This window comes from Hippopotamus amphibius, chromosome 2, assembly GCF_030028045.1.
Source record: "Hippopotamus amphibius kiboko isolate mHipAmp2 chromosome 2, mHipAmp2.hap2, whole genome shotgun sequence".
Lineage (NCBI taxonomy): Eukaryota > Metazoa > Chordata > Mammalia > Artiodactyla > Hippopotamidae > Hippopotamus > Hippopotamus amphibius.
Window position 1 is genome coordinate 199,415,501 of NC_080187.1, and position 21,196 is coordinate 199,436,696.

General features: G+C 48.8%; 1 protein-coding gene across 3 annotated transcripts in view; it reads left to right on the forward strand.

Moving 5' to 3' along the window:
• The window catches only part of CGNL1 (cingulin like 1), a 157,258-nt gene extending 152,450 nt beyond the window's left edge, over window positions 1–4,808 (forward strand). For all 3 annotated transcript variants that reach the window (XM_057723617.1, XM_057723616.1, XM_057723618.1), the window contains 3 exons: window positions 33–141; window positions 512–675; window positions 1,780–4,808. In XM_057723617.1, coding sequence (XP_057579600.1) covers window positions 33–141; window positions 512–675; window positions 1,780–1,915 — 409 coding nt within the window. In that variant the 3' untranslated portion in view covers window positions 1,916–4,808. The remainder of the gene's footprint in view (window positions 1–32; window positions 142–511; window positions 676–1,779) is intronic.
• Window positions 4,809–21,196: the final 16,388 nt, after the last annotated feature.

Sequence of the window (21,196 nt, forward strand, 5' to 3'; positions counted from 1 at the left end):
GGTCCTCTGTTCTGCTTCCCCCATCCTTCCAGGGACCGGGCCAACCTCCAGCTCAGCAACCGCCGGCTGGAGCGGAAGGTGAAGGAGCTGGTGATGCAGGTGGACGACGAGCACCTGTCACTGACAGATCAGAAGGACCAGGTGCGGCACCCTCTGCACGTTCATTTGAGATTTAATGTGGGCCGGGGAGGCGCGAGGGAGGCAGGCCTCGGTGGGCGGGCAAGCAGTCAAGTTGAGCAGACTGAGTCCCGCCCTTCCACTCCACCCCTCACGTCATGGAATAGGGCCTTTAGAGCCCCCTGTAGTAGGGGGTTTCAGCAAACGTCAGCCCTAAACTTGCCGTTTAAGAAGTTGCCTTTCTGTCTTAGCGTTTTATCTCCACTTTCTCATGCGGCTGGTTGCCCCCTTTGCCATATCTTGATTGCTTGGAGAGAAGGGCGCTGGACCGCTGGCCTCTCTGTGCTGGGCCGGGTGACCTGCCTGCTTACAGCCTGCCCTCTCTCCCCTGCAGCTCAGCTTGCGCTTGAAAGCGATGAAGCGGCAGGTGGACGAGGCCGAGGAGGAGATCGACAGACTGGAAAGCTCTAAGAAGAAGCTGCAGAGGGAGCTGGAGGAGCAGATGGACGTGAATGAGCAGCTGCAGGGGCAGCTCAATTCCATGAAGAAGGACTTACGGTGGGCAAGCGCGGCCACTCCCGCTGGGACCGTGATGCCCCTGGCGTTTGAGGAGAGCGCCATGCGTTCAGAGCACTCCCACTCCCGTTGTCTCAAGCCCATCCCCTGTTGGGATCATCCCATCCTAGAGATGAGAGTGGCTGTGTCCATTCCAGCTGCCCCACGCGCTCAGTAGGGTGTCACTTGTGTCATCCTCCTACCATTGCTCTAGTGTCAGCTGGGCAGGTATTTTCCCTGTCGTCCAAAAGGGGAAACTGGGGCTCAGAGCAGGTCAGACCAGCTCACACCGCCACGTAGGGGGCAGCTCCTGGAGCAGCCCTTAGGACTCCCGAGTTAGGGAGAAATGAGATAGTTGTGGCTCATGTTCTCAGGAGGACTGGGATATCCCAAGCCTGGTTTCTGGAGAGAGCTGCTCTCTCGAGCTCCCCTGCCACGGCCTAAGGATGGGGGATGAGGTGTGGGGGGTTGCTTTCCTTGCCTCGGGGCACTGCCTGGGGCATTGGAGTGAGGGGGTGAGTTGAAGGTCACGCTGATTCGCAGAGCTCGTCCTTTCTTGGAGACCGACTGTGACCTGGGGCTTTTTGCTGGCTGCCCAGGTAGTTCTCTTATAAATACATACAAGCCTGGAGCCTGTTGAGAATCCTGTAAACAGGGTGTGTCTATTGAGAACCTGGCCCCAGGCTGGCATTAGGGGGCCACATTTAAGGGGACACCAAAAATCTCAATAATCAGGCTGAAATATGAAAAAAAATAAAATTAATGCCAACAACCCACGTGAGCAAGACGATAAAAGTTGAAATCAAGATGGGATTTATGGCAGCACCCGGCCGAGCCGCATTGGAGCTTGAGGCAGAAGGAAAAATCGGCACTGCTGACTTGTCCCAGCCCTGCCCAGCGCCCCCGTCAGCAGCAGCTGCCCTTGCTATCAGGTGGGCACTTTGCTCCCTGTTGCTGTAGAAACTGTCAGGTGCAGACCAGGTAAGTGCACAGGGCTTCTGGGCCGCTCACTGGGGTGGAGAGACAGGCACCTAGAACCCCTTTGCCTCCAGATGAGAGGTGAGCCCCCGTCCAGGGCCAGGAAACATGCCCCCTGTCGTTTCGCAGGCTTAAGAAGCTGCCGAGCAAAGTGCTGGACGACGTGGATGATGACGAGGACCTCAGCACGGACGGGGGCAGCCTCTATGAGGCGCCGCTGAGCTACACCTTCCCCAAGGACAGCACCTGCGCCAGCCAGATCTGAGCCCACGTGCAGGCGCCCGCAGCCGCCGCAACAGGAGGCGGGAAAGGGAGCGCCATCACCTCCTCTTCGCAGACCGGGCATCTCCCCGTGACATCGTGTCCTCCTGGGATCCCTGTGGTAGCACAGCTCTGGTAGCTTAGGCAGCAGCTGTTGCAGGGGATGCGTTGAGACGCCTGCGGCCACTTGGCAGGCTGGAGCCCCCGTCCTGCACAGCTGCCTGCAGCACCGTCTGCATTACTGCTCCTCTCTGCCCTCTGCCCCCCACCCCCCATCAAGAAGAAGGGTCCAAGTGCTAGCTCCTATTTAATAGCCATTGTGCAGGGGAGGGGAGGGTGCGTAGGCTGTACATGTTTTAAACCAGACCTTCCCATGGATTGCTGCTTTTCCGTTTTGGAATGTTACAGAGGCTTCATGTGGCTCGTCTGTAAAGTTCTCACACCTCTATTGAGTATTATTTTTCAAAATATGAAGCTACTAGATTTTTAAGTATTTAGGGAGCAGAGGCAAGAGGGAGAAGGTAGAATAAAGACCACTCTGGACATCAGAGTTGGAAAAAGGAGTTGTCATGGTGATAAGGGACGGTTAATCCTGAGAAGAGACGTTCAAGAGGTCTTGGCGAAGAACTTGCTGATGGAGGAGGGAAAGTCAGAGGTCACTTGTATCCGTGGTCCTTGGTTGTTTATTTTATGTAGAATTTTGTTATAATCTCTGAACCCTGCTGAGACCAAGTCCACTCACCAATTGTAATTTCTTTTATGCAAGTGGGGTGGGGAGACGTGTATGTCAGGTTTTTGACAAATGATGTGGTTTCTGGGAGGCTGGAGCCCTCCTGTCATGTCTTACTGGTCCTTTCCTCTCGCCTCCCGGAGCAGGCCTCCAAACTGCACTCTCTCAGCCCTTGAATGGGGTGGTTGCTGGGCGGGGACTGCGAGGGTTTGGGGCACAAAGTTCACGGACTTGGGCTTGAGGAAGAGGCAGGTGATGTGCGGTAAGGTCACGGGGACGGGAAGCAGGGAGAGGAGGTCAGCAGGTGGCTGTGGGCACGTGTAGGAAGGGGGAGGCGGAAGAGGAGGACGGTCTTGAAAGCTCAGGGGATGTGTAGACGCGATGCGGGTTGAGCAGGATCTCAGGTTTATGTCAGGAAAAGGAGGAAAGAAGCAGAAATCAGACAGAGGCACGTCTGAACAAACTGTAAGAATCCTAACTTCTCGGAACGAGGGACAGCGGCCCGCACCCGGCGGGAGGTGACTGGGCCTGGGGGAGGGCTGGGCAAGGCCACGTCGCTGTCACGGAATTTCAGGGAGTATGGGGAGGATGCAGGGTATCCCGGCACTTCCTCCCAGCCTTCCTGGTGTCACCTTCCCTGCGACAGCCCTTAGGCACGCGCAGAGGCCAGGTCCCATCACAGCTGGTCAGGGCCATGGCCAAGGAGGGAACCCTGCAAGTGGTGTGCACACGAGTGTCCAGCTGCCTCAGGGTCCCCACGCGTCCTGGTAGATGAGAGGCCTGTGACCCCAGCGCCCTGTGACAGTTGCCGCAGAGAGCAGGGAATCTCAGTGCCCTACCCACCCCAGGTCACGGAGCCCACCCAGCAGGATTCAGAGGGGTCAGCCTCACTTATGGGTAGGTGTCCTCGCCCCCCACCATGGGTGAGGCCCCCGGAGCAAAAGAAGCCGAGCCCTCTTCTGCCTCTGCTGGGGGGAGTGCTTCTTACCTCTGTGTACTTATCTGGAGTATGGAGAGATTCCCCCCTTTAGCCATTCATTCATCTGGCAAATATTAATGGGCATCCATGATATCCCAGCACTGGCACTGGGAACACAGCAGTGAAAACAGTGGATCAGAATCCCTCCCTTCCTGGAGCACAGTGAGGGGAAGGGGACGAGAGACAGCAGTCACGCCAACGAACACAGAGGCTGAGCCCCTCCGAACCCAGCCCCGAGCCCCTCTGTCCTCTTGGGGACGCGGCAAGCCCGTGGTCAGTTGACTGGCTCACCAGAACCCCCAGCTGTTCTTTGACTCTCATATGTTGAGTTCCCCGCTGCTTCCACCACCAGTAGATGTTCGCCAAGAAGCCTGCCCAGCAATGCCTCCACCCGCTCGACACTACAGATTGGAGGTGGGAAAGGTCAGGGGCCCGAGAACGTTGGGAGCGAGTCAGCATCTGTCTTGGTTTGTGAGAAAGTTGCTGCCTCTCATTTTGGCCGGTTCCTTCTGGTAGCCGTGAGGCAGGCCATGGGAAACAAACTGCCTGTGAAAAGAGGACAGAATTCACCGTTCAGAAGTCCTGCATCTTTACCCTAAAAGTGGGACATTACAAATGTCATCAAATGCGCCCTCCTACGCTGTAATGGGGCTGGTGGTGAGCTGGATGCATGCAGTGTACCAGGATGGAAGGAACACCAGCCTGGGAGCTGAGAGAGATGTTTTCAGGTCCCCTGGACCTTGACGGGGTGACCTTGGGAGGCCTGCGCTCAGAGCAGCAGATGACGCAGAATGATTGAGGACCAGGGCTCGAGGTCCTTGCCAGCTCTGACGTGCTATCATTCTTTGATTTTATTATGTACACATATATATTTTTTCTGTTTGTTGCTTTAAGAGCTAATGCTACTCGAGAATATTTTCTTTAGCTAGTTTAAAAAAATATTTAATAAACAAGTTATGTGGCCAAATGCAGTGCTAAAGAGACAATCATCATATTGCTTTATAATTTTTTTTCCTGCTTCTGAATGTCACCTGACAGTGCCGCTAGGCTTATTCTGTTGGGTTTCTGCTTCGGGTATGGTTTGATTGCCTTGGTTTGTCACGGGGAAGAGACATTCTCAGGCAGCTACCTCCATGTAAGTGAACTCCTGGAGAAAGCGAGTTTGCCTTTCAATAAATGGTATCACCCAACAGGAATCTCGACTCTCCCATTATTTCGACTCCCTTGTTTTCTCCAGAGCTTGGCTCCCTGTTGGCCAAGAAACAGCCCAGGTGAATGGCTGGAAGCTACTCAAGGTAGGGGAACTTGGGGCATCGCAGGCTGGGACCTGTGTCTGAAATGAAGGATGGGGAGGGGTGGGTGGGGCACACTGAGAGGATTCATGCACCTGGGTGGCTGTGATGGGCTCAGAAACCCAGGCTGCCCACTTTCAGAAAATGGCAAAGGGGAAGTGTGTTGATAACTGAGACGAACGGGCAGCCCCAGTTTATTCCTTGTCCCTAAACTGAAACGGGTTCTCTTGCCGTCACAGCACATAATCTCACTTGATCTGCGACAGGCTAACAGCAGGTACCATGGTCTCCATTTTATATGAAACAAGTCACTTCTGCATGGAAGGGACCTGCACGGCTCATCCTCTGTCCTCAGAGCCGTCCTCTGCCCTGTCCTCTGAAGGCTGATCTCTACAGGCCCTCAGTTCCCTCCATGACTGGTGACTGCTCTCGGCAAGGTCAGCTGGTGGGAGCAGGTGGAGGTCAGTGTTTTTCTGCTGTCACTCCGTCTCTGTGCAGCGTTTCTGGCCGTGGTGCCTGTTGGGGCTCCCTCGTGACCCAGAGGACTTGGGTAACCATACCTCCTCCTTGTGTCTCTGTGTCTAAAGGTGGTCAGGGCTGCCTGCTGGCTGTTCCTCTGGGCCCCTCGGCAGCCCTGGTGGCTTCCCCTGACACTGCCGCCCTCCAGGGCATTTCTTCCTTAAACCCTTTGGGCCACCACAGGCGGCCTTTGCTTCCTGCCTGGAGCTCTGCCCACTGCCCCCTCAATGCCCCAGTGATGTAAACATCCCACCCATCCAGCTGTCCTGCAGCCCTTGACTCCATTTATTCTGATGAAACAGAGCATCTCAAATGTGAGATTTTCTCATTTTAAAATGTCCTCAAAGACTTTGCATACATTATTTGCTTTTTTTTTTTTTTAAAAAAGTCAGGATTATTGGGGTGTGAGTTTATCATGCGTAAGTAAAGAGGCATGCTTCTGGCGTTAGTTGCTTTTGAAATGGTATTTAAGCCTCTTCCTTTGGCCCCTCTGTCAGGGTCCTCATGGTGTAAATAAGAGATCCTGAGAGGTACCTGTGGGAGGGGTGTGTGTGACTCAGGACCTCAGAGCCAAAGGGAATGAATCCTTCCAGGCCTGTAGCTCCTTCCCCCATATTCTCAACATTCCTTCTTTGAACTTGTGGACGGTTACAGAGTCCTGTCTTTGTAGGAAGACAGTCATCTGCCAGAGAGTTTTCTGCTCTAAACTTTCAAATGATAGGAAAAAATTGCTTGACAGCAAGTTCCTATCCGTGGCTCAACAGCCCCAAATTCAGAAACTCCAGGCTTTGCAGAGGGATCAGCAGGACTTGGTCCTGCCCTCAGACCTGCACTGAAAATCGTCATGGATATTCGTGTGTGTGACCTGAGGCCCAGCCTGTCTCCATCAGCAAAGCAAGATTTGAGTGTGTGCCCCATGCTGGGTTTGTCAAAGCTGGAAGGACTACCAGTGGCCCTTCCAAGAGACATGCAACAATAATATCTGTTTGTGGGGGGAAATTGGAAGGTTTCCTACAGTGAGGAATCTCACGTGGTCTCAACAGATTGTCAACAGCTCCTCCGGGACGGGGAGTGTGATTCCAGAGGTTTTCTGGGTAAACAAAATTAAACACTTTTTTATGAGAAAGGCAGAAATGTTGGCAGGTAAGGAATCTGAGGTTTGGGGAAGCTGGGCATTTTCCTGCAGCTCACATCTGGAGTAAGTGGTCAGCCCAAGAGCAGATCCTGCCGCCGTGGGCCAGGTGCTGTGGGAGATACAAGGTTTAAGGCACCGTCTAGGACCTGTATGAGCTTACAGTGCGATTACCAAAATGACTGTTAAACTACGTGGAAGTTAGATACAAATATTAAGTCCTTCGTGTATTTATGCCACACCAGATTTGCCTGTCTTCCCTTGGGCTTTGCTAGCCCTCTGCCTACAGTGAGTGCCGCCGATTTCCCCTGGTTCTCCACGTACGATTCAATAGCCAAGTGTGTTGCGCACTTACCGCCGTATATCAGGCGTTGTTCTAAACCTCACATGTGTTGACTCCCTTGATCCTTCCGAGCACCCCCTGAGGAGGTGCTTGTGACAAGTGAGGCGGCCCAGGCAGAGGGAGTTAGTAACCCTCCCTGGGGCACATGGCAGCCCGTGGAAAAGCCAAGACGAGTCTAGGTCTACGCCTGGAGTTCACACTCCACACTGGGAAGCTCTGCTGCCTTCCACCCACACCCACCGCCTTGGAGGATGAGGGTCTTCCGCCTGATCTGAGTTGGGGCCTCCCAAGGCCTCCTGGTCCTTCCTCTTTCAGATCTCCCCTTCATTTGTGAGTGTCTGTGCAACTCAACAGCCTGCCGCCTGTCTCCACTCCGAGCGCTGCGGTCAAAGGCAGATGGAAATCCATGTTAACCTCTGAAGCCACAGCCCTGATGCACCAGGCTAGTCACAGATTTCAGCTGCTCTTCTAACCCAGCTGCCTTGGGGGTACCATTTGCTGCTATGATCTTTGGATCTCTCATTTTGCCATTGATGCTCCCTTAGTGCTGTGCTAACCTGACTTGTCTGGGCCTGATCCAGTGGGGTGGTCACCAGGCCTCTCCACCATTACCCTGTGTGGAAGGTGGGCTTGGGTAACATCAGCAAGTCCCTGGGTTTGGGTGAGTCTCAGGGAATATTTACTTTCCCGACCCTGAGATGACTTTGGGATGAGAACTTTCTTTTAGATTGGTATGTAACAATAATAATCTTTTTGTGCAATGTACCTTTTTAAAAAAATTTTATTTGGTTGTGCTGGGTCTTAGTTGCAGCAGGTGGGCTCCTTAGTTGTGGCTTGTGGTCCCCTTAGTTGCAGCTCACTGGCTCCTTAGTTGCAGCACGTGGGCTCCTTGGTTGCAGCTTGTGGTCCCCTTAGTTGCAGCTCCAGGGCTCCTTAGTTGTGGCATGCAAACTGTTAGTTGCGACATGCCTGTGAGATCTAGTTCCCTAACCAGGGATTGAACCTGGGCCCCCTGCATTGGGAGTGTGGAGTCTTATCCACTGCGCCACCAGGGAAGTCCTTGCACCTTTCATATTAGTCTTACATTCAAAACTGCACTTGCAACCTGAAGTCAGCAGGTTGTCCTCGATGGGACGCTATCAACTGTGGTCACTAATAAAGCCCCTCACCCCAGAGTAGCTTGTTGAAGAATACGCCGTGATTGGGCTGGAGTCTGGAAACTCTTGACAGCAGTGCACTGCCTTCTAGCACGTGGTTTCTGCTAAGCTGGGAGGAGTGGTCCCGGTGGGACTGGGCTCTGGATCCCTGTGAGTGGGCAGGGTCTGACCTGTGTGCAGGGAGGGAGCAAATCTGCCTGCCGGGCACAGCCAGCTTCAGGACTTGAGAGCTGTCATCTTGGAGGAAGGGGACCTCTCTGCCCAGCCAGTCCCAGGAGAGGTAGGACTGCAGCTGTGGAAGCTGATTCCCGCTTCCTTAACTTGGTGTGTCAGCCGGGATGGGGGTTGTGTGTGCCAGGTGGGAGAGGTGATGGGCACCCACCTCGCCATCCACACAACCGACAGAGGGCATCCCTTCTGAACCCCACGCAGGAGCTGTGCAAACACCAGTCAGGTTTGCCCTGTGGATGGACCTTATCTGGGGGCAGTGGGAATGATTCTTTCTTAACATCTAAAATCCCTCAACAGGGTAGACGCTGCACGTGGGCAGACTCCAGTGGGCCAGGAATGTTTATCTGATTTAATCTGCAGCCTGCAAGGTAGGTGGTGTTACCTCCCCCCTCCCCCCTTTCACATGTTCGGGAACATGGACAGAAAGAGAAGTCATTTGTCCAATTTACCAGCTAGTCAGTAGTGGGGCTGGGATGACGTGCCCTGTCTGCTGCTCTTCCCAGCCAGAGCTTCCCCGCACGTTGGCCTTCTCCCTCGTTGCCCCCCCAGAACCGCCGCTGCCGCCTCCCCAGCTGAGGACAGCTGGGCGCGAGGGCTGGGAGGCTGGTCGGCGGCCACAGTACCTGGCCTCTGGATTGCAAGTTTGCACTTGGGCTATGAGGCCTTCATGAAAGGAAAGCAGCCAGCCAGGCTGCCTGCTCCTCTCTGCAAGCCCCCTCCTGCCAGCTGCAGGCTTCCAGTCTGGCTAACCTTGTTCCAACCGCCTCTGGCCTTCTGGCCCTTCCAGGACAAGCTTGTTTTCCAGGAAAGGACTTGGAGAGTAAGATAAACCAGGTGTCTCTGGTTACATGCCCTCTTGCCTTTGAAAGGGCCGGGCTGGTAAGCCTGCCAGTCTAGCTGCATGGTGTGGTTGGTGCATCTCTGAGTCTGGCCACCTTGCCTTTCATCAGGTGCCCGTGGTTCCTGGCCCATCACTGGACGTGACTCTGGGGCTCTTTGGAAACAGGCACAGGGCTCCCTGCAGAGCTAGGCAAGGAAACAGGGTCTGAAAAAGATGGGTGACAGGGGTCCTCTGGTGGCCCTGGCACCTCCTGAAGGAAACAGTCCGTGTCCCGGCTTCTCTCCCTGGGCAGACGTCTCCTGGCATTTAGATGATGAAGAACTAGAAAGCAGAACCAGCCTCCCTCAGCCTACCTGCAGCCTCCTCCTGTGACACAGGTGTTGTTCCTGATTCACACATGGCTTCCGAAACCAGCTTTATTTTCTGAAACAACTCACTCTACTACCACCTCCTCTTCATGGCAATTTTAAAAAAAAACTTTTTTTTTGTCTGTGTTATTGCTGCTGGATTCTAAAATCAAGGTGCAGAATGCTCCTGGCCTTCCAGTCTCGGCCCCACGGAAAGGTTAGGTGTGCCCAAGATAAGCAGGTTAGTCCACCCCTGTGATGAGCAGAGGCGTGCAGGCAGGATGCATTGAGCGCCCCCTGCTGGTCATCATATCATCACATCGGAGGACTGCCCACGTATGTCCAGAGCCGCTTCCCAGATGTTAAGAGGCCAGGTGTGGAGTTTGTCCCTGTGACTTTGCTACCTACATCAGCAGCGAAGATATTTAGGGAGCATCAAATATGGGGGAGACAGAAGTAGGCAAGATAACGCAGCATGGCGCTGGGTCTCAGAATTTCCATCTAAGGACTTCTGGTTTATTTCACTGAGAAATTTGTGTTCCCACCACCAAGAAGTAATAGTGGTTAATATTTGGTCATATCTGCTTCACGTTTTTAAATGAGAGAAAGAAAAGATTCCCCCTTTGTCCCTCATTCCCTGCCCTGTTCCCTTTTCTCCCTCCCAAAGGCAACTGCTATTGAGAGAATCAGCCGGTTAGTTGCATTAGCATCTAGGATAAATGAATGATTGGAGGTGAGGCTATTAGAAGTGTTTTAAACAAATACTCTACAGGGAGTCAGGACTGTAATAGCTGCACTGGGGAGAGATGAGACTCCCCCCCCCCCCACCTCCATCCAAGGGGACATAATCGCCTAATGGTTTGAAGACTAAGCTGTTTCTAAAGGTGAACCCAGATAGGGGCAGAGCCTTGGCTTGGCTGAGTCGGGATGTGCAGGCTTGGGTGTCCTGAGCTTGTGTGTCCCTGCACAGTGGAGAAGAGACCTTGTGCTGCCTCAGAGATGTTCTTTCCCCCTCATTACCCAGCATACTGCTGCCCTCTGTCCCTCAAATATGCTGAACAAACCCGGAAGAGTATTGATCTGAGGGAACACCTCGTTAGTTGCCTGTTCGGGAAGTGGCATCTTAAGTCGCCTGTGGTGCTCGCATATCTAGTTCCAGGCTCACAGAGGCCAGGGTCTCACCAGCTCCCTCCTCTGGAGAACAAAGAGCACAGCATCCTCTGTCATCCCGGGAACACCCCACTTTGGCCTGGAATTGCCGTTGTTCCTTGGCTGCTCCCTCCATGGGCCCTTGTGCTTGCAACCTTCTGTATGGTCATGTGGGTGGGGAGGGATGCTGTGCACCTCCCTCGGGGCCAGCTGGGTGCGCGTGGCCAGGTTTGTTTTCCATGTTCTATTTGGACCTTTGATGATAAGAACGATCGTTTGGTAAAGTCACCTTTTTTTTTTTTTTTTTTTTGATTTTATTTGAAAAGAGTTTAGTGACATGAATCTTATTTCATGAGATGCAATAAGGTACAAGTCATGGGAATTTTAAAGTTTGGGTAAACGTTCCTCTTAACTTCAACATTCCAGGAGCTGGAATCCTTACATACCGGGAGCAGCTCTTTGAATGTTTGTCAATAGAGGCATGCCTTACGGTGTTTGTCCTTCCTCAAGTGTGCATTTCCTAGCCAGAAGTTTCTAAAAATAGGATCATACCTCAGCTTGCCAAGCAACCTCACCCATGCTCCTGCTTGGCAGATAGAGGGATTGAAAGATGTCCTTTCTTTCTTTCCATACTTATTTTTCCATATAAAATAGAGCAACTGTATTAAAAAATAACCCCACGAGACTAATGCAGTCATCATGAGCATTTTGGCATATTTCCTTCCAGTCTTTCTTCCTATGTGTTTTTTTAAGCATGACTATATCCACAGGGATGATGTGAGTTTATATATGCTTTGCTGTCACTTAACATTAGAATAAGCATGTTTTCTGATGGTAGATAATCTTTATCACTTCAAAAATAGGGAATAACAACACCTGGTGTGTATCCCATCAGTTAATTACCATCCCTATACTATTGGATGTCCAGGATTCTAAATTTTGCCTTCCTACAATGAATATTTTGTGTCTGTAGTTTTTTCCATGGTCAGATTATTTGCTTTGGCTAGATAACCAGAGCTGGAATTACTGGGGTATCGCGTGAAAAGCAGATCTTTACGTCTCCATACGTGTTGCCAACTTGCTTTTCAGAAAGGCTTACCACTTTGCATAGACACCAACAATATACAGATATGGCGGTACCTCCGGGTCCCCTACCCCTCAGCTTTGCTAATTAACCGCTCTTCCTGAGTAGTAGAATAACCTCTTTCATCAGGTTAGTCTCCTTTTGTATTGTCAGTGGGTTTATTTTATAAGATGTCTTTCTGTGACTTGTCTATCGCTATCCTTGTGTATTAAGGCTAGTGTGTTTAAGTGGCAGATGATAAAAAAACAAAACAAAACAATATAATAGAGTAAAACAGTGAAAAATAAGTCCTCCGTCCTTAACCCCAATCTCTCCACTCTCTACCCAGAGGCAAACACTCTTTCTCATTTACTCTATTTCTTCCAAGCCAGCTTCTCAATGTTTCATCCAGGTCCCAGAATTTATGTGTCCCTCTGGACACATTCACAGAAAAGTAAATGAAAGCAACTCGAGGGTATTTATAACAGGTGATGAGGAGAGCGTGGGCCCTGGGAACACCGCTGCCCCAGGCGGACTCCTCCTCCACCCTCCGCACAGTAGAGGAGACCTGCTCTGGACTGCTCACCCAAGGGTGACATCCAGGATGTGGGACTCATGCGTCAGTGAGGTGATCCTGAAGGAAGGCTGCTCACAAAGTTGGGGTTTTTTTCAGCGACTCTAGTGTCAGATACATAAGGGAGCTTAAACATAAGAGGCCAAGGTCTGTCTGAAGAGGCCTAGGCCTTCCAAAGGGAGCCAAGCACCGGAATCCCTATGCCTGGGCACACCTAGGACTCTGTACGCTCAAGCCACGGCCGTGTCAGCCCCAGACTACTGCGTGTGCTGTCCTTTCCCTCGTGCCCACTCGGGCCTCACTGTCTCTTGTTCTCTATTTTGGCGTTCGTCTTCTGCTTCTCACACATTTTTCTCAGAGGCTCCTTGATTCCTTACTCTCTGACTCCCCTCCTCTCCTCCTGCCCCCCACCCCACTCCCCAGCTTTCAGGTCCTCTTTCCAGGGCATCCTCTTTCCAGGGCATCCTCTTCCCCAGCCTGTGTCAGGCCTGGTGGATGTCTCTCCTCTAGCAAGTCCACACGGTCAAAACCATAAACATAGGAACACTTATTGGGGAGGGCAGTGAGGATGAGGACCATTGGGCAAGTGGCCTGGAAGGAGAGAGATTACAGGGTCAACCCCATCTTCCTGAGATGGCAACAGGAGATTTGGACGAAAGGCTCAGGGTCTGCTGGCAGCAGTGTTCCCAAACAGCTATTAGTGGTGGCTGCAGCAGTGGAGTTTTCCCAGGGCTCCGGCGTTCTCAGGTGGGCTCCTTAAGGGGCTAAGAGGCTGATGGGTGGAAGGTTTCATGGGGCTACCTGCAGTGAGTCCCAGCATGACTGCTGTGGTCGCCAGCAGGGGGCGGTGGTGGCTACTTCTGGCTCTGAGGTGGTAGATCCGTGGGTGCTGGGTGTCCAGGGCCCCACTCACCAGTGGTGGAGTCCTAAAGAGGACTTTGGACAACAGCAAGGTTTGTCTTCCCAGCCTAGCGCAGGTCACCCAGGGCTCCTCAGTTACCTTTATGTTGCAATGTTTGCATCATACTGATTTTAATTCCAACATCTGTTGTGAGCTGCTGTTCTGTGAGAGACCACAGTTATTCACTTGCACCTTTCAGAGAGCATTTGCTCTACACCTGCTGTGCACTGGCCAGCGTTAAGTAGGGCTCAGTCCCTGGACTTAAAGGAAAAAAAAATGCCCACTAAGAACTGAAAAGCAAGGGGTAGGGTCTAAAGCACTAAAAGAGACGTATAGATGACGCATGATGGTGGTTCATGATGGGAAAGATCCTTATTGGCTGGGCTAGTTAGGGAAGGTTTCATGGAGGAAATGGTGTTTGAGAAGGCATTAAAATGGGTGTGGTATTTTAGGGCTTTGTATTATAAAAGTTTAATCTTACAGATGGATGCGTCTTTGGTGGAAAGAACAGAATGAACACTTGGATGCAGGCAGGATTAAGAGAATCAGTCAGTTCGTTCGAGTCTAGGATAAGTGAAGTGGAGGAGTGATTGGAGGTGAGGCTGGAAAAGAGGTTTGGGACCATATTTTTGGAGAACTTTGAGTGCCACTCCCAGAAATAGGAAAGCAGTGGATGTTTGTAAGCCGAAGATTTTGGACAAAAAGCAGAGGAGTTGGGTCTTATGCCTCCTTGTCCTTTCTGAGGAGCTGAATAGGTTTTCAAAGTGGCTGGTGAACTTTGTTCTTATAAAAGGTATGACACTTGATCATTAATAAGGAGAATTAGCTACTCCCAATGGAAAAATCTCTGATTGTCCGTTTCATGTATCTCAGGGTGCAAATCACTACTTAGTCTAAACCAGTGCTTCTCAAACTTAAGTGTGCATCAGAATCAACTGTGGGGATTGTTAAAACAGACTGCTGCCCTCACTCCCAGAATTCCCGGGACAGCCACGAATTTGATGCTGATGCTGCTGGTCTGGGGACCACACTGAGAACCTCTCCATTAAACTTCCTATTTGACCTTTCTCAATAGATCCACTGTGTGGCAGTAGAGAGCACCACAGTCTGCATACTGCCAGAGCTGGCATCCTCAAGCCTTAGCTACTGAATAATCACACAAAACCGCCAGGACACCCAGCTCTCCAACATGCAAGGACGCCTCATAGAAGGGAGTGCTTGGTGACCTGGATCTCGTTCCTTCTCCAGGGTGTCCCCACCCCAAACACTCTCCACCAGGCCCTCAGAACTCTCCCTCCCTGAGCAGCAGAGTGTATGTGATAATGTCCCAGGTCACATTCACAAAGTTTCTGAGGATAAGGTGAACTAGAGCTCGGAAAGGGAACCGTGGGGTCCAGAATGGAGAGGTTAGGCTGTGGCCACAGGGTCCACCTGATGTCCTCAAATTAGGGGGCTCACTGCCTGCTGTGTCGGCAGAGAGCAGCCCTGACCCAGGCAGAAAGCTGAAGGTAGCCAGGTGCCATCCTGCGTGAGACTGCTTCCTGCCGCGCCCTCCGGATGTCTAATGAGTCTGAAGGTTTCTAGGTTAATTTGTGAATCACTGAGAAAGAATCCACCCTGTTCTGGTCAAAGGTGGCGAATAGGTGAACTGTAGTCAATAAAGAGCAGAGAGTCAAATACGCCTTTTGCTAGTGGCGCTTTATTTTCCCTGTTCAGATTTTTCTCTAGTTCCTTATAGTCTAGTCTGCTTATGATATTTATTCTCTTTTGTTATATACTCGAGATCACATACTAGCTATTTTTATCCTAATTAACTTACTTATTATCAATAGCATTCTATAATATTTTAAAGCATTATTCTAGTGTTTTTGAACATTTCTGAACACACAGTGTTTTGAGCATCATGAATACCTTTTAAAATCACTATATATCTTTCTATCATATGTAGAAAATACACTTAACCCTTGTAGACATTATTTTCTTTGGTATTTAGCATTATTTTCTTGGAGTAATATCCCAAAATAGGAATTATTGTGTCAAATGCCTCTTTTGCCTTCAAGTGGAATTTTTATTAGCTTTTTCATTTATGCAAATAATTTATGCTCTTTATTAAAAAATACAGATAGGTAAATGATAATATGAAGGGGGGGAGAAGGAAAGTCATCCTTGGTTTCACTATCTAGAAATAACTTAATTTTTTGTATATTTGTCTAGGCTTTTTCTCTGTGTGCATATTTGTTTTATAAAGTTTGGAATCATACCTTTTGTATTATTATATAACCTGCATTTCAAATTATCACAAAATTTTCCCTGTGTAAAAACATATTTCCTCAACACAGTTTTAACAGCTGCACAGTATGCCGTGGAGTCGTAATAACAGTTAACATTTATTTTGTATTTACCATATGCTAGGAGTTTGTATACCTGAGCTTGTTTAAATCCTCACAATATGAGACAGGTGTCATTACGCTCTCCATTTTAGCAAAAAGAAAGATTCAGGCCTATTAGGATCAAATGTCTTGCCTAATTACAGAGACACATAAATGTGTATATAAATCAGTAGTCTGTTGTAGGACATTTAAGTTGCTTCATTTTTGTTTGCTGTCATAGGTGATGTTGCTATTAATTCATTAAACAAATATTCACTGAGCTCCCACACATGCTGGGTGTTTTGCTAGAAGCTGTGTCTACAGGGGTAAAATTGTCAGCAGAAGATAGGATGGGTGAGGAAGAGACCCAGCTGAAAGGCTCCTGTCATCCGACTGGGTTTCCTCCATCCTGTTTCCTCACATGGCTGAGGGGGACTCAGTGCTGTGACGGCAGCCTCTGGCTGGGGTGTGGTCCTGTCTCTTCTCTCAGTGCCAGTGTTTCCCGGTTTCTCTTCCTGCTTACACACCCGCCAGGGTGGGACCTCGTGGAGCTGGCCTCCTTCCTTCCTTCCTGAAACAGCCAACCAAAGCCAGAGGGGTAGCCCGGGGGCTGGTCCTGCACCTCTGATTCTGCTGTTCCTTCTAAGCAGCATGTTCAGTGATGATGAAAATGCCTAGACATAGTCACTGTCAGTTGTTAAAAACGGCACTGGCTGTTTCCCTATGGAAAAGCCTCCCATGGAGGCTGCTCCAACCTGCTAGATCCCCACCCTTTCTTGCACGCTATTTGCTGATATATATTTGGTGTATTGGGAGGGAGGCTAAGACCTTTCTAATTTTACATTTTCATTACCCCTAAAAGAAACCCCATACCTATTAGTAGTCACTCCTCATGTCCCCCTTCTCCCAGTCCCTGGCAAGCACTAATGAGCCTTCTGTCTTTATGGATAAGCCTATTTGGGATATTTCATGTAAATGAAAGTATACAGTATGTAGTCTTTTGTGTCTGACTTCAATTTAATATGATATATTCAAGGTTCGTCTGTGTAGTAGCACGTATCAGTACCTCATTATTTTTTTATGGCTGATGCTATTCCATTGTGTGAATATACTACATTTTGTTTGTACACGCATCAGGTGATGGGCATTTGAGTTGTCTCTGTTTGGCTGTTATGAATAATGCTGATATGGACATTATATGTTTTTGCTTGAACATATGTTTTCAATTCTCTTGGGTGGAATTCTCTCTAGGAGTGGAATGCCTGGGTCATAAGGTATCTCTGTGTTTAAACTTTTGAGGAACTGCCAAGCTGTTTGCCAAAGTGGCTGCATAATTTTACAGTCACACCAGCCTTGGAGGAGGGTTTCATGCATTTTTCATTGCAGTTACCATGACAAACTCTAAAATCCAGGCAAGTCACCAGCCAACTGGCCCAGTGGCTCCCCAGCTCACAATTCCATGTGCAGGAAATTCTCAACTCGGCTGTCATCCTCTTATCTTTCTGCAAGGCAGGTTGACAGGTGTACCAGGTCTTTACGTCTCATGATTGCATATGTTCTTTAGACAGTTGTCCCTGGTGACTCATAGTTTCCCTACTGGTACCTGACTTTTGTTGGCAGTGGTGACCTATGAGACCAGTGACTTCTGAGCAGAGGCTCCATCACACTTTAACCTGGAATTCCATTGCTTTGGACCAATAATAACACTTTCCTGGTATAGTTCTTTGCAGTAGACAAAGCATTGAACCACTTCCCTTTCCTTCAGGGCCTTGTGTTCTACTTTCAAAGGTATTGGCCTTATTAAAGCACAGTAATCCCTGCTAAGGTGTGTTCATGGACACTAAGATATTGACCTTTCATTGGGGGCTCAGTGAGTCCTCATGTGTGTCTAGTATGAGTGAGTCTGTAATGGTGAGAATAGAGTAGCTGTGGAGGCCCTCTCAAACCCAGACTGCTCCTCTATGTGAGGTCATAAGCTTCGCATTGCTGTAGAAAGTCAAATTTTTCTAGATTTTTCCTCGTACACAAAGATCATTGATGAAAAAGCTAAGATTGCTGACAGGATTTCAGGGAATTTTTCTTTTTGCTTATGTTATTTCAATTTTCCAAAACATTGAATCTGTAATAACCGAAAATTTTAAAGGAAACAAAAGAGGGGTGTTAAGCCCAGGATCTGGACGCCTCTGGGGTTGACAGTTCTTCCACAAGGAAAATTTCTGTTTATGTGCATTCCTTCCTGCTTGCCCACAAGCCAGTTCTCTGTGCCCGAGAGAATATTCCTCACAACCATGGCTTCTTTAAAAGGGGTCTTTGCAAAAGACTGTGGTCAAATGTTTATTTCATTACCTGTAATTGTTATACATACAACTATTTCCCCTAACATCACCATCAATGTGTATGTTAGTTCCCTCTGAAAATAATCAGGCATGATTACTCCTCAGAAAGGCCATGTTCCTGTCTCTCTCTGCCTCCCCAAAGTTTCTATATTCCCAAGTATTCTCTGTATGAACTTTTTAAAAAAATATTTATTTATTTATTTTATTGGCTGTGTTGGGTCTTTTTTGCTGTGCGCAGGCTTTCTTCAGTTGCGGTGAGTGGGGGTTACTCTTCATTGTGATGCTCAGGCTCCTCATTGCCGTGGCTTCTCTTGTGGAGCACAGGCTCTAGGTGTGTGGGCTTCCGTAGTTGCAGCACATGGGCTCAATAGTTGTGGCTCACGGGCTCCAAAGCGCAGGCTCAATAGTTGTGGTGCACGGGCTTAGTTGCTCCGCGGCATGTGGGATCTTCCTGGAGCAGGGATCGAACCCGTGTCTCCTGCATTGGCAGGTGGATTCTTAACCACTGCGCCACCTAGGAAGCCCTGTATGAACTTTTTGTCTTGTCATCTCACCCTGGGTAAAAAAGATGCCAGATGCCATGGATGAACCCCCCTCAAACCCAGAGCTGTGTGTTTCCAAAGGCCGCGCAGCCCAGAATCCTGCTGAGCAGTCCTGAATGCTCTGTGGTCAATTTTAAGGCCGAGTGTTCCTTGTTTAAATTCATATTTATTTTCTAGCTTGAATGCAAATGCATATTTGCAGTACTATCCTACACCACTTACTAGTGCAAGTCCAGCTCTATGTTTCCTATCCTAACGTTATATCACTTGGAGAGGTTCTAATATTCCAGCAAGCTACCAGCCTGGAAATAAAGCAATTCAGATTCCCGGGAGCAGTGGGCTGCCACATCACCATGGCCCTGTTTCCCTGTGATATTTATTCATCAGGGGTGAACTGATCCCATATGATTTCAGAGGTCATCTCATTTGGTTCTCTGTTTCCAAAAAGGACGATATCTAAAATAACCCAGGATCTGTCTACCAATTTCTTAAATTATAGGTATGGAAAGATGACATCTTTGACAAATAATTACTTCCAGGATCTAATTTTTGTGAATTTAGGAAGTTCTACTTGATCATAACCTGAATTTTTCTTGCTGTGTTGCATGCCATTTTCTCAGGGTGGATCTGGTAACTGGAAAGAGTAACCTCTATGCGTTGAGTACGTATTATGTACCAGAAACCATACATTGTGCTTTGCAGACATTACCTTATTTTACTTTTAAAACAGCTCCGTGAGGTATGTGTCACTGGCAGCCTTTTCCAGTTGAGGAAGAAGAGGCCTAGAGGTATGAAGTAGCTCACCCAGGTGACACAGTGGGACTTCTGCTTAGATGTGGCAGGCTGAACACACTAGTTCACCACTGCTCCCTCCTGAAACTCCCCTACAACGTCACATTCGAGAGAGACTATTTTATGGCTATAAAATATCAACAATAGTAAAGGACAGTGAACAATAGCAATAAAATCTGGAAAGCTGAAAAGAGGTAGACATGTGTCAGTTTAGCAGACCAGAGAATGCTATATTGTAGGAGACAGTGAAAGAAGCTTGAAGTATGAAGAATCTTCTGCCCATGGTACAGATGGGGCTAAATGTAGGATCTGTTGAAAATGTGCACAGATCCTCTTTCATCCTAGCAGAGGACTAGACATTGGTTTCCTGGAGCTGCTGGCTTTGGGCAGTGGCACAGCTGAGGACAGGGTGCTGTGCTACGCTGGGGATTGAGCAACAGTCTATACGCTGAATGGGGAGACCACGGGCCCCTCTATGCCCCTGCTCCAAGAGCACTGGCAGCCAAGTTGATATCTTCCAGGCAGACGCCTGGAGGATTCCTTTCTGGGGATGATGTCTGGCTCAGGGCATAGAACTTAAAGATGCTGAGGGTTGAGAGTCCCCACTGGAAGTGCCCATCATTTATCCTCGGATGGATCCCACAGCCAGTGAGTCCGGCACCCGTAGAAAGGGCTACCCATCAGCTTCTCAGTGACTTGCTCTCAAATATGAATGTGCAGTCAAGGATCACAGGCATTTGGGAGAAGCCACTAATATCAAAGACAGAGAGAAAAACAAATGAAAAAAACAAAACAGGAGAAACTGGGAAGAAACAGGCAATCTAGGCAACAGAAGGAAACAACCATATGGCAACAGCAACAAGTCCTATGATTGGTTGAACCCCAGAGAATACAGACTCAAGCACAGGAGGTTGTAGTAAGGGAACATTCAGAAAACAGAAATAATCCTTGGACTTCAAAGTTTAAGAGTAGAAAGAAAATGAGAAGATGAAGTTAAGGAAATCACCCAGAAAGTAGAACAATAACAACATAAATAAGATGGAAAATAGGAGAGAAGACATAATGAAATTATAGAATCCATCCAATCTAACATCTGAATAACAGGAGTTCCATAGAGACAGAACAGAGATGATAGAGGGGAGAAAAGTGTCAGAGACATAATTGGAGAAATTTCCCCATATCTGAAAGACACAAATGTATAGATGGAAAAGGTTCCCAGAGCACCAAGCATGATGCATGAATATAGATCCACAGAAGCATGTAATCATGAAATTTTAGACCACTAGGGGCAAAGAGGAGACTCTATAATCTTCTGTGGGGAGGGAAGGGGATATTAGGAATGAGAATGGCATTGGACTTATCAAGAAAAAACAAAATATAAACTAGAAAATCATGGAGTAATGCCTTCAAAATTCTGAGAGAGAATTACTTCTCCATTCCTACATTTCTGTACATATCCAAAACACCAAGACAGTTTCAGAAATGCAAAGCCAAACATTTTAATTTCTGTTTACCCTTGGATGTTTCCAAAATTGGAAGATTATCTAAGAAAGAGCAACTCATAAGATAAAGGAAGCTGGTGCTCCATCCCAGGAAACACACTTGGAGAATCCCCAGGATAAAGGTAAGAGAAGCCCCAGGGTGGCGCTGTGGGGCTGGCCCAGAGAACCACCAGTCCCAGTAAGCGCAGGAGTGTGGAGGGCTCGGCCAGGAAGTGGGCTGGGGGCTCTCTCCAGATAAAGATGCCATTGATACTGGACCAGTGGATTTTATCTTACTGAGAGACTGCCACTTTTGAAGGGAAGTTAGTGAGGAGTTAGTAATAGGTACATAGAAAGTTAAAAGAAGAAAAAGTGACAATTGCTAACTCCAGGAAAAATACAAAGTTCTCTAAGAAAGAAGGTATTACTACATATAGTGCACTTCATGGCCTAATAATCACATGACCATAGGATGTAAGCACTGAAGTTTTTTAAAGCACAATTTAA